This window comes from Bemisia tabaci, chromosome 9 (assembly GCF_918797505.1).
Source record: "Bemisia tabaci chromosome 9, PGI_BMITA_v3".
NCBI classification, from domain to species: Eukaryota; Metazoa; Arthropoda; class Insecta; order Hemiptera; family Aleyrodidae; genus Bemisia; species Bemisia tabaci.
The window spans coordinates 7,267,758-7,283,409 of record NC_092801.1 but is presented as its reverse complement, the minus strand read 5'-3'; the positions used below and the strand labels follow the sequence as shown (position 1 = coordinate 7,283,409).

At 38.1% G+C, this 15,652-nt stretch overlaps 2 protein-coding genes across 3 annotated transcripts in view; both read right to left on the bottom strand.

Moving 5' to 3' along the window:
• Positions 1–6,916, bottom strand: part of LOC109033165 (fatty acid synthase) — a 37,856-nt gene extending 30,940 nt beyond the window's left edge. The window contains exons 1-3 of one of the 2 annotated variants that reach the window (XM_072304219.1): positions 6,795–6,916; positions 1,127–1,262; positions 371–523 (exon numbers count right to left, since the gene is read on the bottom strand). In XM_072304219.1, the coding sequence (XP_072160320.1) occupies positions 371–523; positions 1,127–1,262 (289 nt within the window). In that variant the 5' untranslated portion in view covers positions 6,795–6,916. Of the gene's footprint in view, positions 1–370; positions 524–1,126; positions 1,421–6,794 lie in introns of those variants that run through there. The other variant, XM_019045644.2, reaches the window with a different exon arrangement.
• A 6,513-nt stretch (positions 6,917–13,429) lies between these two features.
• LOC109033227 (CTP synthase 1-A) overlaps positions 13,430–15,652 on the bottom strand; it is a 62,552-nt gene continuing 60,329 nt past the window's right edge. The window contains exon 12 of the mRNA XM_019045754.2: positions 13,430–15,215. Within this exon, the coding sequence (XP_018901299.2) occupies positions 15,085–15,215 (131 nt within the window). The 3' untranslated portion in view covers positions 13,430–15,084. The remainder of the gene's footprint in view (positions 15,216–15,652) is intronic.

Sequence of the window (15,652 nt, the reverse complement as noted above, 5' to 3'; positions counted from 1 at the left end):
GACTTCCTGGAAATGCATGGAGGAGGAAGATCTGGCAAGTTTGACGCAAGCTAGACCATAGAAGCTCAAAAATTAAAGAAAATATAAGTCCTGAAATTCCAGGACCAAAATTCTTGGACTTGGGGCAAAACGTAGTCTCGGCTATTGAACAAAGTTAAGGAAAATTTATTCCAGAAGATAAGGTCACTTCTCACAGATCCAGTAACAGTTGGACTACATTTTAGAATTGAGAACTACAATTCCCGGCTCAGTTTAGAAACAACGTATGTGCCATTAGCTTCGCTATGCACATTATTGTTTATGCAGATGAGCCAGATATTATAGTTCCTAATTGCAAAATTAAGTCCAGTTATTGTTCAATAAACTTTACCAGCATCAATAATGGCTTCAATTGCACGCTCTAAACTATGTCTGGTTAAGGAATCGAGACTCTCACATAATTTACGGTGGATTCCAAAGAATAACGAGTCAAATCGATCAATGTATTTCAGTTTGCCAATTGCTGCTGGCGCATTTAATTCACCTGAAAAAAAAAAAGATAACAGTCAAATTTTCATTAAATCGTAATCATATCAGTTGAAACGCATCTTTTCAAAAGTAAGAAAGCTGATAAGATTCATAGGTTTTGCTTCTAGCTGCTTATTTTCAACATCGAGTCTAATTTTCGGATTGATCGGCAGGATTTAGCATTTGATATGAAAATTTCAATATTTCATCTATAATTCCACTAAAGAATACGCTAGAAATAATTTCATTGCTTCACATTATAAGTCAGTGTCAGCTGAGGCCAAAGATTTCTTGAGATCTTTTAAAAAACGCCGTATGAACTTTTGAGAGTCGCAAAATTTTCATTTAAGGAAACCTGGGAACGTCTGGAGGCTCATACGGTGTTCTTCCCTGGCACATCATTGTGTTGCTGTACAGTATTTGTACAAAGCTCTTTTACTGACAGCAATTTTATACCTCCCAGTTTTAAGGAAAATTTGACTTTTAAAAAATCCTAGACTCTCTTGTAGGAGAAATTAATATTAATGTTGTCCAAATCTTCAGCTTGATTAAACAAAAAATTGGCAATGAAAAAATTCAACTTTGGAAACTTAGAAAAATAATAAAATCAAATGCTCACCAGGTGTCCATCGTCGCGAATCAACTGTGATTCCATTCTTTTTGTTGAATAAAAATTCTGTCAACTCGTCTACATTATTACATTCCGGGAAATGTCCACCTATACCGGAGATGACGACTTCAAATTTTTCACTCATCTGAGGAATAGAAAAAAGTCTTGGGTCAACAAACAAAAACCTTGTCATCTAAGAAAAAAGTTTCTAATGGAATCACTTTTAAACGGTCATAATTATTTTTTGCAGGATAGAACTTCGGGAAAACCTAATCTCCATCATCCTCTGAGTCAATACGACCATTTTTTTTCAGTGTATTTTCCGAAGGAAATACACTATTTTTAGTTCATATTTCTGAGAGAGTGGGGGCCGTAGATTCTATCTCCTGCAAACATATCAGCGTTTTGAACAGAAGACAATCCAATGTCAGCCCCATTTTTATAAAAATGTTAGGGTTTCCCCAACACTCTAACTCTCCCTATGACATCCCATTCTGTAATTCTTAAGATTTCTGGATCAAATTTGCATCAAAGTAAAGAAATTTTCCTTCTCTGATCAGAGCCAACGGTGACTAAATTTTGAATTTAGTACTTTTACCCAGATCCAGTGATAAATACATCTTCACCATCTGGCCAAAGTGTCAAAACGCCATTTGTGCTGAGGCCCCATTTTGCCAAACTTGTCCAATTTGTTAAGGAAAACTAAGTAATGAACAGAACCAGTTGAAAGTGTTACGTAATATTTATTTGGCATCAATATTAATTCTTAAAATTTTCATGGAAGTATGTGAAGAAGTCTTAAGGAAAAAATTAAAACAATATTAAGATGTTCGCTTACGAAGCGTCCAAGCAAAAATAGCGCTTCAGGTACTTGGGCTGGAAGGTGAAAACATTATGATGAGGGTGTTTGTGCAACCTGCTTACCAAATAGATGAATTCTCTTCATTACAAAGATATTGTCTCTGTTCCCCTGGATTCTCGGATTTTTTGGTGAAATATTCGATTCATATTTGACATTGATTACCTGACCAATTATTTTCAAAACGATCATTAGTTGTTACAAAAAGCTTAAAAAGGGAAATTATCTCAATTGACTTACTTACCTACTCAAGGGGGATCACACCCCCTCAAACTATCAAAGGCTGTCTTGAAACCTTTTTCCCTCGAGCTGAAAGAAGAAGGGGGGGGGGATTCTTGAGTCCATAAACAGGGAGAAAGAGGGGATTGGTATGCCATCCTACGCAGGGTTGCATGGGTGAAATAAAAAATATGAAATATATTGAAAATTTCTGTGCAACATTTCATGAAATTTCACAAAGATGTGAAAAGTATGTCAAAAATGAAACATATTTTCAGAGGCTGGGTACGCAAAATGCACTAAAAAAACACCAAAAAGCGAAAACCAGTCGCCTTTCATTTAATTGTGCATTTAATTTCGAAAAATATGTTTCAATACAATCCATATTTTTATGAAATTTCATGAGGTATTTCACAAGAAATGCCAATATATTATTATTTATTGATGAAAAATTGCAACCTTGCCTACGAGAGATCCAAGAGCCTTCCCTGGAAAATGGGGCAGAGGCGAGGAACTTTTGCGGAGTTATAGTGCGTTGCGTAAAATTTCGAGAAAAACCAAAAAGTCCATTGAAAAGTTAAAGATACGATTTCTGAGGGGACAAAAAACTGATCCAAATCGACCAATCAAAGGCTGTATGTCTAGTTGACACAGCTAGGCAATGCCGGAAGCTGAATTCGAATATCGGAAGTTCGGAATTCGAGATACACGCTTGCTCCAAAGGAGCGACGATTTATGCTCAGCGCAAAAGCAGATATTCAAAGGCAAGATTTTTACGACAACGCGACAAGTATTCATGAGGTTAAATTATGCATGTCAAAACAAATTGCTGGAAAGGTACAGCCACGTGGTTAAAAAGAGTAGTTTTTCTATTTTTAGTTACGGCAGACTAAGTGATGAATGGGAATTATTCCAAGACATCAAGAGGTCAATTACCATACAATCAACTTTACTCCAGTTTCATTGGGAAGAGGCGCGTATTTCTTTTTCCTCGTTCCGCTACGGTTTGTTATTGAATTTATTCTATTTTTCGATAGGTTAAACTGCGTACGTGTAAAGAAATCGAGAGGTCCGATTTCAGGTTATAAAGTTTTGAAAATTAAAATTTGCGCCAGAAAAAAAAAAAAAAAAAAAAAAAAAAAAAAAAAAAAAAATTAGTTAAGCCCAATGTTGTTATACATATTCAAAAAGCTCTCTCTTAGGGCTTTCCAACGAAAAAGAACGGTTGATTTAGTGTTGAACCGTTCCGAAGTTACACATCAATAAAGTGGTGGCATCCCCCGAAAGAGGCCAACTTTTGCGAACTTTCAGTGTCTAATAAAAACCAAACAGGTGGTCGAATCAACCTAAAATTTTGGGTTTGCACTAAGCTATACATGTACGCTAAGTATGCCGAATTTCATCAAACTCTGAGGGGATCACTATTTCTAAGGGTTACCAGTTGGCATGATGTGACCCAGCTTTCGACCCTCCTTTGTATGTAAATCCGTAACCTTCTTCATGGGATCCTCAGGTTGGGTAAAAGTTCGAGGATTCCGTGCTTCATGGGGATGAAAACAAGACATTTCTACGGAAACCATACTTCCTTCTACAGGAATTTTGAGCCATCCGTGCGGAAACCGTCGATTTTCACGGATATCGATGCAAAATTACGGATTTCCATAAAACTCGACTGATACTTGTGAAAGATTGCGGATTTGGTAGGTATTCAACACTTTAGAAAGGGTAAACTTTTCAAGTAAGAATACAGGGGACTGTTTGGATAAAGATTCGCTTCACTGCAGTTAGAGAGATCAAAAGATACACGAATAATAAGCAATCGCGGATAATCGGAGATCACGGAAATTCGGGAAATCGCGGATATTTGAAAGACACAGATGAACGGTAAGCTCGAATTATACAGGTAAGCTACAAGAATAAGCGACAATCGCGGATGATGAAAACTCGCGGATAATCAGAGGTCACGGAAATTCGGAAAATCGCGGATATTCGAGAGCCGAAGATGAGTGGTAAGCTCGAATTATACGGGTAAGCTACACGAATAAGCGGCAATCGCGGATGATGAAAACTCGCGGATAACCGGAGGTCACGGAAATTCGGAAAATCGCGGATATTCGAAAGCTAAAGATGAACGGTACACTCAACAGTGGAAATTTTGAGACGTTGCATGGCGCTTGTGATAGGTACTTTGGCCAGAAGGTGACGAAGTCTGTTTCGAATACTATGGTAGAATATCTGAATGCGGTTTGTGGTAGTTTGTAGTTTACTATTACCAGTCAACTGTCAAAGTTCAAGCTCATTTGATTGAAATCTCACAGAATTACAGCGAATTTCTTATATAGCTAATGGAATAATCTACAACTTTCCATAAACCGCATTTTGATATCTATCACTGTTCCCGAATTACAGACTTGTTGTTTTGGGACAGGCCCTGTAGAACAAGAGAGGGGAATCAATTGGGCTCACTTTGGCGGAATTTCCTCGAAATTTACGATTTTAACACATTGAAATTCTATATTTAAGGAAATGTATCATGATTTGGTCACTTCCAGTCTCATTTTATGTCTGATAGGGCTTAAACATAGGTCAGAAGGCCGATTTTGGCGGGAAATGCGGATTTTTTGGAATTCGACCGTGAAACCGCATTTTCTTCCAGAAATTGACCTTCAGACCCATGTTTAAGCCAGCATTTGACCCGAAAAAAGACCACAAAAAATCGAATCACGATAAATTTCATAAAATATAGATCTTTAATGAACAAAAATCGTATGGTCGAGGGAACTTATAGTGGGCTTAAAAACGGTCCTAATCGATACCCCTCCTTTCGAGGTTCTGCGGATAAATTTTCTAATTTTTTAAGAACTTGTCATGCTGCATTTACAGAGTTGCCATGATTTCTTCATGTTCAAATTTCCTGACTTTTTCCTGATTCTAAAATTTCCTGACTTTTTCCTGATTCTAAAATTTCCTGACTTTCCCTCACCTTTGAACAAAATTTCCATCAATTTTTTTTTTCTTAAAACTTCGCTGACTTTCGCTAGACTTTGATGGGTAGATGTGTCAGAAATTCAAACTTTTTAAAATTCCCTGATATTTCCCTGATTTCCTAGGACGTTTTGATAATATTGCCTGGCACTTACGTATGGACATGCCAGATGATTTAAAAGACGAAATTTGAAATGGTTTCCACGCAAAATCTGTTGTTTGAATTGTCAAACCTCTCCTGAAAAGCAAATAAAGGTGACTTAACAATTTTTCCCTGACACTTTCGTCATTTTCCCTGACATTTCCCGGTATTCCCTGACTGTAGCAACCCTGGCTTTACAGCACCCTGAGTTACCTTGGGCTCATGAAACAGTTCTTAAGAACTTCGAAAACCAGTGCTCCCATTTCCCGAAACCAGTACAGAATTTCGGAACTTCTGAGGTTATCCTGAATTTTTCCCGGAACTTTTGCAATTACCGAAATGTTCGAAATCTTTTGCATTTTCCAGAACTTTCTCAGAACTTTTGAAGAAATCAAAAAGAATCCCGGAGCTTTCGACGGCCATGGAATGGGAGAAATCGGAACCAAAAAGTTCAGAGTCCCGGAACTTTTGACGGACATGGAATGGGAGCACTGTCAGTGCTCTCATTTCCTGGAAATAGTTCCGAATTTGGAAACTTTTGAGATTTTCCTGAATTTTTACCGGAACTTTTGAAATTCCAAAAATGGTTCGGATCTTTTGCATTTTCCGGAACTTTCTCGGAACTTTTGAAGAAATCAAAAAGAATCCCGGAGCTTTCGACGGCCATGGAATGGGAGAAATCGGAACCAAAAAGTTCAGAGTCCCGGAACTTTTGACGGACATGGAATGGGAGCACTGTCAGTGCTCTCATTTCCTGGAAATAGTTCCGAATTTGGAAACTTTTGAGATTTTCCTGAATTTTCACCGGAATTTTTGAAATTCCCGATATGTTCGAAATCTTTCGCATTTTCCGGAACTTTCTTAGAACTTTTGAAAAAATCAAAAACGGATCCCGGAGCTTTTGACGGCCATGGAATAGGAGAAATCGGACCAAAAAAATTCCGAGTCCCGGAACTTTTGACGGATATAGAATGGGGGCACTGTCAGTGCTCTCATTTCCCGGAACTAGTTCCAAATTTTGTAACTTTTGAGATTTTCCTGGATTTTTCCCGGAACTTATGAAAAAATCAAAAAGAATCCCGGAGCTTTTGACGGCTCTGGAATTGGAGAAATTGGAACCAAAAGTTCCGAATCTCGGAACCTTTGATGGACATGGAATGGGGGCACTGTCAGTGCTCTCATTTCCCGGAACTAATTCCGAACTTTGTAACTTTTGAGATTTTCCTGAAGTCAATTTTTGCCGAAACTTTTGAAATTCCCGAAATGTTCGAAATCTCTTGCATTTTCCGGAACTTTCTCGGGACTTTTGAAAAAATCAAAAACGAATCCCGGAGCTTTTGACGGTCATAGAATGGGAGAAATTGGAACAAAAAAATTCAGAATCCCGGAACTTTCGACAGACACGGAATGCTAGCACTGTCGAAAATTGCTTTTTGACATTCACTGCAAGAGGAAATCATGAAGGGACTTACACTTGCGTTTCGTAGAGGGATCAGCAGTCGGAAACTAGACTACGCTCGACGGCTCAAGAGACGGACACAGGACATGAGGAGCGGCGAAAGAGAACCGCGGAAGAGGGACGAACACTACCCGGCGCCGGATCTCGCGAAAGCGCGGACTTGGAAAAAGCTCCCGGAGAGAAACCGCGAGAGGACGCACCCTGCTTTCCGGCGACACGTGCGGGAAGCGGTTGATGACGGAGTGACATTGAATTCCGAGGCGAAAATTCGCGGTCGCCGACTCCGAGGAGCGGCGGGGTGGGTTAGGCTAGACACCTAAACGAATTAAAATTAATTCCGGAAAAATCGGGATAACATTCTGTCCGCCGGGCTGTGGCCTTGTTCCGGCGAGGCTGAACCTAGCCTAACTCGGGGAAAGCGTCCCAAATGGACCGAGCTCGTGAGAAAGGAACCGACCCATATTAAGTTGAAACTGAGAAACAGAGGTTTGAAGGTTTATTCCTGCATAAGGAGGAAGAATTATTTTCGGGTGGAAAACTGAAAGATGTTAGCAATTCAATATTTGTTTTCTTTCTCCTCTTTTTATGTGTCTTTTATTAAATAAAGAAAAAAAATTAACAGATACAGCGAGGAGATTGAGAAAGATGTTGACATTTCAGTATTTGCTTTCTTTCTCCTTTTTCTATGTCTGTTTTATTAAATATAGAAAAAAACAACAGATACAGCGAGGAGATTAGTAAAAATTACAATAGACATCGAGCGATTTTGAGAGAGAAATGAAAAGAGGATAATAAATGGACCGATCTCATGAGAAAGAAACCAACCCACATTAAGTTGAAACTGAGAAAAAGAGGTTTGAAGGTTTATTCCTGCATAAAGGAAGAAGAATTACTTTGGGGGTGGAAAACTGAGAGATGTTGGCATTTCAGTATCTGTTTTTTTCTCTCCTTTTTTGTCTGTTTTATTAAATAAAGAAGACAAAAATAACGGATGGAGCATGGAGCAAAGAGATTAGTAAAAATTACAATAGACACCGAGAGATTTTGAGAGAGAAATGAAATGAGGATATGTTAAACGGACCGAGCTCATGAGAAAGGAACCAACCCACATTAAGTTGAAACTGAGAAACAGAGGTTTGAAGGTTTATTCCTGCATAAGGAGGAGGAATTATTTTTGGGGTGGAAAACTGAAAGAAACTGAAAATGTCTGTTTTATTGAATGAAGAAAAAAAAATAATAGATACAGCGAGGAGATCAGTAAAAATTACAATAGACATCGAGCGATTTTGAGAGAGAAATGAAAAGAGGATAATAAATGGACCGAGCTCATGAGAAAGGAACCAACCCACATTAAGTTGAAACTGAGAAAAAGAGGTTTGAAGTTTTATTCCTGCATAAGGCTCAATGTAACAAACAACATTTAATCCCTCTTTTCACGACATAATTTTTGTTTTTAGACTTTCAGTTTTTGGCAGAAGAAAATTTATGGCTAGTAAAACTCAAAAACATTCACAACCCAATTTTTTCAAAAATGTGGGTTAGTTCCTTTCTGACGAACTCGGTCCGAATAACCAGGGTGGAATGAAACGTAAGAAAAAAACGAAAGATTGGAAATTTCGGTGAAATATTTTATAAAATTTCACGAGGCTGAGAAATATTTCATGTTTACAGAGGCTAGAGTGTACAACCCGCACTCAAACACACAAAAAGAAAGGAAAGTCACAATTTTTACATTTTGTAAAACATGGAAAGGAGCCGGTGTTTTTCACCTTTCATTAGTTTCTGAAATTTTAGTGAAATATTTCATGAAATTTCACGAGGCTGTAAAATATTTCATGTTTTTCAGGGGCTAGAGTATGCAACCTGCATTCGAACACACGATTATAGAGGAAATACACAATTTTTACATTTTGCGAAATAAGGAAACGAACCGGTTTTTTCAACTTTCTTACACTTCTGAATTTCATGAAATATCCCACGTGAAAATTCAAGATTTTATTTTTCATGAAATTTTGCCAACCTGCAAGTCACAAAGACAGTTAGAAAAAAAAAAAAAAAAAAAAAAAAAAAAAAAAAAAAAAAAAACCTTAAAATAAACTTATATTAAACTTAATAAAAACTTAAAATAGATAACTTCAGCTGGCTGAAATATCTGATGGAATTCATTTTTAAAATGAGGTTGAGTTCAATAAATAGAGGAGTAAAAAATACTTGAAGAATTTCAAAATTTTCTATTGAAGTGGATGTAGATCAGTCTGCCTTTTCTTGGGTGCATTGTCCTCGGATCGCCAGTTTCGGCTCTTTGTGCGACGTGATGCGGCTAATGCAGTTCATAGTTGCAGAGTAACCTTTTCGATTTATGCATGCAGATTGCACATATGAAAAATACCGGCGCCCGCCGCCGGAACTGCGAGCGTCCGAGACGCGCTACTGCAAACCACGTCCGGCACGACCAAAGGTAATTTCACAGCACTCCTCTGATGTACGCGAGGTTCTTATTAAATACGTTAAAAAATGAGAATCAAAATTTTCTTAGACTAGACCGCTTGATGGGACCGCAAGACAAGCCAAAATGGAGATGTTGCATGTGTGAGGAATTTGCGATTTGACTATTGATTCTCACGTAAACGTTCGCGAGAAACACGATGATGCCACTGGTTTTCCCTAAAATCAACTCCCAAGCTCAAAAAAAGCTCTCAAAGTTGAGGCCGAAATGGAAGGGATATCCCACGCTATCCTGAGAGTCCTCCATAATATTGTTCAAAATCTTCTAGAAAAAATCTCGATTCGCAAATCTTCCGGAAAAATTCTTGATTTACAAATCTTCCGGAAAAAGTATTAATTTGCAAATCTTCCGGAAAACTTCTTAATTTGCAAATATTCCGGTAGTTTATCCGGGAAGGGAGAAATTTCCCGATTCCGGATAATGGAGATGTAGCATGTGTGAGGAATTTGTGATTTGACTGTTGATTCTTGTGTAAAAGTTCGCAAGAAACACGATGGTGTCACTAGTTTTCTCTGAAATTAACTCCCAAGCTCAAAAAAAGCTCTCAAGTTGAGGCCAAAATGGAGGAGATATCCCACGCTATCCTGAGAGTCCACCTCTACATCAAGACAAACTCTCCATGCAAAGATAGGGAGCAAATACATTAGCAGGTTTGCCGTGTTTTCAATTTTAGAGTCCCCAAATAAAGTGTGGCAGCCCTGTCAATGTATTTGCTCCCTATCTTTGCATGGAGAGTTTGTCTTGGTGTAGAGGTGGACTCTCAGGACAGCGTGGGATATCCCCTCCATTTTGGCCTCAACTTGAGAGCTTTTTTTGAGCTTGGGAGTTGATTTCAGAGAAAACCAGTGGCACCATCGTGTTTCTCGCGAACTTCTACGTGAGAATCAACAGGCAAATCGCATATTCCGCACACATGGAACATCTCCATTTCACAGCACTCCTCTGATGTACGCGAACTTCTCGTTGAACACGTTGAAATAGGAGAATCAGAGTTTTCTTAGACTGGACTACTTGATGGGGGCACTGAAGAGAGCATCGCAATAAGTGGCGTGGCGTGGCGTGCTTGGCGATATTTCGATTGATCTGCTATTTAAACCCATAGAAAAGGATCGATAAACGGCGTGTTCGCAGCGAATGCCTTGATAATCGATTTTTTACCATAGCTTCAAATGGGGAAGTATCGATAACCGATCAGTCACGCCATGCCACTGATCGCAAGACGTGCCAAAATTCACGTACGGGTCGACGGGTCGCGTCGCGAACTATAGGATGACTATATAATTCTGCCGTGATGGCGGAGAAAGCAGTTTAGTAAGTGTCAACTTTTCGAAATCGAGTTTCCTTCAAAATTCGTCTAAAATCTTTTAGATGAAATCACTGAAATTGCTAAAACAGCAAAATTCATGTTAATTGTACCATGAAGAGACATGTGAGAAAGCCGAAAGTGCTCAAAAAATGACGTAGTTGCACGTGACTGCTGCACGACAGCAGTAAAAGGCATTATTCCCTCAGAGAGCCAATGAAAACAGTGCTTTCAAGTAAAGTGCCGTCACTGCCGCCCTCCTCTGCCGATTTCCATCCTGAAAATGTGTTTGTTGGGTGTCAAAAACGCAACCACGAAGGCATGCAGAAGACAGCACTTGCGACTGTCTTGCCTAACAAAAACCTAGCATGAAAATAATAAGTACCCTTTTTATGTAATTGAAATAAAATCTGTCGATTTTGAATCATCCAAACAATTTCTATAAGTCTTTCGAACGATTAGTGGCAATTTGACAAAGAAGGAAAGCTTCTTTCATTAATATTTTCCGATCAGAGGCTTCTGAGCCCGTTTTCTCAAAACTTCATTCTTGCACTTGCCTACTGTGGTCTTCGCTATCACGGCAGAATTAACAAGACGAAAAAAAAAGAATTCCTTTAAGTAAGTGGAATTGGATTACATTTTGCAATAAGGAACCACTATTTCTGGCTTTTTTTTGAAATGACATACATACTATTTGTTTCTCTATGCAGAAAGGTGTTCTCACAAAAGAGTTGGAGATAGTGGTTCCTTATTGCAAAATGTAATCCATTTTTCTTTTAGTTAAAAAGAAAAAGAAAAATAAGTTAAAATTATTTATTTTTTAAAGAAGGTGTTATGATATTTATTAGATTTTCTGGAGTGGTGTTTTTAGAGAATTAAGTATTTTCGGTGAAGTCCTCGAGACGTGTTTTTCAATTCCAAGTTGTTCGCGATTTTTCGTTAACTGTGCCGAACATCGCGGATTATCATACCATATCGCGGATAACCTAGGGAGTAACAATCAACTCCCCAACCTGATTCTTGGAATAATTAGTGTCCCGCGTAATCGAAGCGATAAATCAGACTTAGATTATAGGGTGAGCAGAACTGCTGAATAAAGGTCACTTCGAGTCATTTTTTGTCACATAACGTTGATATTTTGGTGAATATCCGCGAATCCGTGAGAACCTAACTCCTGGATGCTTGATAGATGATTTTCACGGTTTTTTCCCCCTGCATATTTCCGCAAATAGAGCGGAACAAGCAAGAGGACGCATTCATCTTTTTCTACGGCGGAGTCTTGAATATCCGCGGTGATAGGGACTGGAGCTATCGCAGATCATACCATATCGCGGATAACCTAGGGAGTAAAAATCAACTCCCCGACCTGATTCTTGGAATAATTAGTGTACCGCGTAATCGAAGCAATAAATCAGACTTAGATTATAGGGTGAGCAGAACTGCTGAATAAAGGTCACTTCGAGTCATTTTTTGTCACATAACGTTGATATTTCGGTGAATATCCGCGAATCCGTGAGAACCTAACTCTTGGATGCTTGATAGATGATTTTCACGGAATTTTTTTTTTTTTTTCCCTGAATATTTCCGCAAATAGAGCGGAACGTGCAAGAGGACGCATTCATCTTTATCTATGGCGGAGTCTTGAATATCCGCGAGGACTTAAAAAGTCAATTAGCTAAGAAGTGGCAAAATTCAGATTGACAAAAGCAGGTACTGTCTTCCAAAAAAAAAAAAAAAAAAAAAAAAAGTTGCACTTAATACAGTAATACATTTCTGAATACGCCACTGAGGCTGCCAATTTAAAAAATAAGAAAATTTTTTATTCCTGATTCGACTTATCACAAATTCACTGTTTGTGTACATAGAGGATTAATTGTGCCTTAAGGACTCTGCAAGGAAAGTAAGAGGATTGGGTGCAAGTTAAATTTGAGTACTATTTGGACTGAGTTAAGCAGAAAGGAACCAACCCACATTTTGGAAAAAAATGAGTTATGAGTGGTATTGAACTCAACCACTGCTCTACTATCTATCGCCAAAAATTCAAAGTTTTTCTTGGAGCAAATTTTGCAGAAATTGAACTTGAAGTTTATCTTTTACATTGAGTCTTATGCAGGAGCCAAACTTTAAACCTCTTTTTCTCGGTTCGATCTCGATGTGGCTTGGTTCCTTTCTGTTTAACTCCGTCCATTTGGACGTATTTCTGCCAAACGGAACTATGTGCATTAAGACATGAGTCCTGGGACCCATAAGCATATATACATAACAGGGCTCACGTCATAATGCACATAGTTCCGTTTGATAGAAATACGTCCATTTGATATTATGTTCTTAACAGCCTCTTAAACACAAACTTTTACACTGAACTTCCTATGAGCAAATTTTTAGTAAAGTGGGGCTGAAAAGTGAATTTTTCAGCATTTTTACAAGACGTGGCATTGCTCCTGTGTTGCTTGTGAGGAACGTTTAGTTCTGAAAAATTCAATTAAAGCTTCCAGACCAGCATGCGACTAGGTAAGAGAAGCTCTCCTTTATCACCAACATTTCTGCTATTGTCTACAACACGAAGGTGACGACTGAGGGGCAGAGACATGTATCTATCTATCTATTGTTTAAGGGTTGGTTGGCTGCGGCGAACCCTGGTTCTTTGAATGTGCCAGTACACCTGTATTACAACCCTTAAGAAATAGATTGGGCAGCTCACCTGACTCTGTCCCTCGGCTGCCATTTTACCTGTTGTAGACTAAAGATAATACAGATATAAATGCTCATGATGAAAGGACAATAAACTTCCTTAAATTATGAATAAAAAAATGAGGTCTGAAATGAAGAAAGTCCCGGGTAAAATAAATTGTCAATTTAATTAGGTAGTTTGCTAAACATGAAAATGTTTATTACAATTAGATATATGTTATATTATCAACTAGGTAACTTATCTATGAATCACCAAGACATGAAATGGAGGAAGTTTTTGCATGAGTTTGTAGCTTCCGCAGATCAATTTTTGATGATTGTGTCTGGTTGACGATTTGATGTTCTGATGCTACACTAATTGGAGAGATCTGTGATTTGGTTGATGTTAACTGGAGAATTATCTTTGAGAAAAAACATTAGAACACTCTTGGCCTTCGCTTTCAGGTTGAGAGGAGCAGAGGGCGATTCTGAATCAATCTCTCTCTTTGGTGTGAAAACTTCTGAGTCATGGATAAACAGTAAAACTGAGGCACAAATTGAGATTGAACTTCATCGCGAATTCCACAGTTTTGTTCTTGAATGTTCAAATGAGAAGTTTTAAAGGCACATCTGCTTCTAGGATTCGGGAATGATTAAATGAAGGAATACGATATTTTCCCAGCTAGTAGCCTTCCTTCTCTGTTCATTTTCAACAACCAAAGTAAGATTAACTTAAATGAACGACTGAAAAAATGAAGTGCCAATATTGTATGGCCAGTAATGAAAGGAAACCTCATCGATTGCAATCGCACAACATCTAGAATCATTTTACCAAGATTTTCCGAAGTATCTACTATTAAAAGTTCTTTCATAGTTACCAGCTTACATAAGATTTTCTTTCCTTTGTAAAGAGTATTAATACTGAAGGTAAAACGTTGACGGAAAACCCAGAAACAAAAAATTAGCAGTTAAACTGATATCCTGATGTACTTTTTTCGTAAATCTCACACTACTAAAATATTTCTCGTACAGCATCAAACGAATAATATGCAGGAAAGAGATAGAACATTCACCTGTTTCCGTCATCCAAAAAAGAGAACTTTAACCGTAAAATTAAAACGAATAAGTACAATAAATAGGAAAAAATGTTTACAAAATGACCAGAATTGCCCAAGTTTTTTTTTTTTTTTTTTTTTTTTTTTTTTTTTTTTAAAGTTTTGTCTGACTGCTTCTGAAGAAGGTTAGAAAAACACACTTTACCCACAAGATGAGAAGACTGTAGTTCTTCTTCTTCTTCTTTTTTCTTTTAGACAATTAGCAACTAATATCTGGAATCACCTGACTAAGGCAGCATCCTTGGCAATTTCCAAATTTTTCCTGAGTTTCAAAAATTCGAAAACTATTTCCTGTCAACTTCTAGTTCCCGAATTTTCCAAGTTTTAGGAAACCCTAAGAGCCTAATATAAATAATCAAAAGCCTGCGCAATATCAAACTTAACATCCATCCTAGGATAACGTTGAATGTTCCATTACTACCCTGAGAGGCTTACAATTCAACATTGTTGTGATAGGTCAAATGAGATTAGATTTAATTTTGGAACCTTTGAGAAACCTGAGGAGCCGGAAATACAAATTTTTGTTAAAAAAAACAAACATAAAAATGAGGCAGTTTCATCAAACTGCTAGAGTCGCAACATCTTTTTGCACCGGCAAAGTCGAATAAACAAAACAAAAGATAAGTATAAATATCACAAAACACGCTGCTGGCACAAGCAGGACAACAGGCGCACAAGGTATTAAAAACTAAAATTAGGTTCTGTACCTCTAGATCGGGATGTGAAGATCGGATAGGGAACTCGTAACTTTTTCTGAAGCTGAAGGCGGAGACATGACGTGCAACGAAGGGCTACTCTCGCTGCCTGCGGAGGTAGTGGAGGATACTTGAGACTCTCCAACTGAAAGGAACATTGGAAATAAAGTTGAATGACAAAATAATGGACCACTAGACAAGGTACGAATTTCAGCATTCTGATACATGTTTTGTAACTAAAATTTCTTGTAGAACACGATGCGCACAACAAAAATTACCGAAATCAACTCCTTAAGAAGATATTTAATGATTCTTGATTCGTGAATTCAAACCACCCGCTCATGAAAACTCAATGCTCTACGTGATTCACATCGCGCACTACACGTTATCATGACTGTCTCTGCAATATAAAAATCTGGCAACCTCAATCTTGACGCTTTGGCTCAGCTATGGCAAGTTGCTGATAGTTTGAAAAATACATGGCGGGAAATGAATATTGCTCGGTTGAGAAGCTTGCTGAAACCGTTGTATGGCACGATTTGACTCACGTAGAGCTTTGAGTTTCTTGTGAGCGGGCAGTTC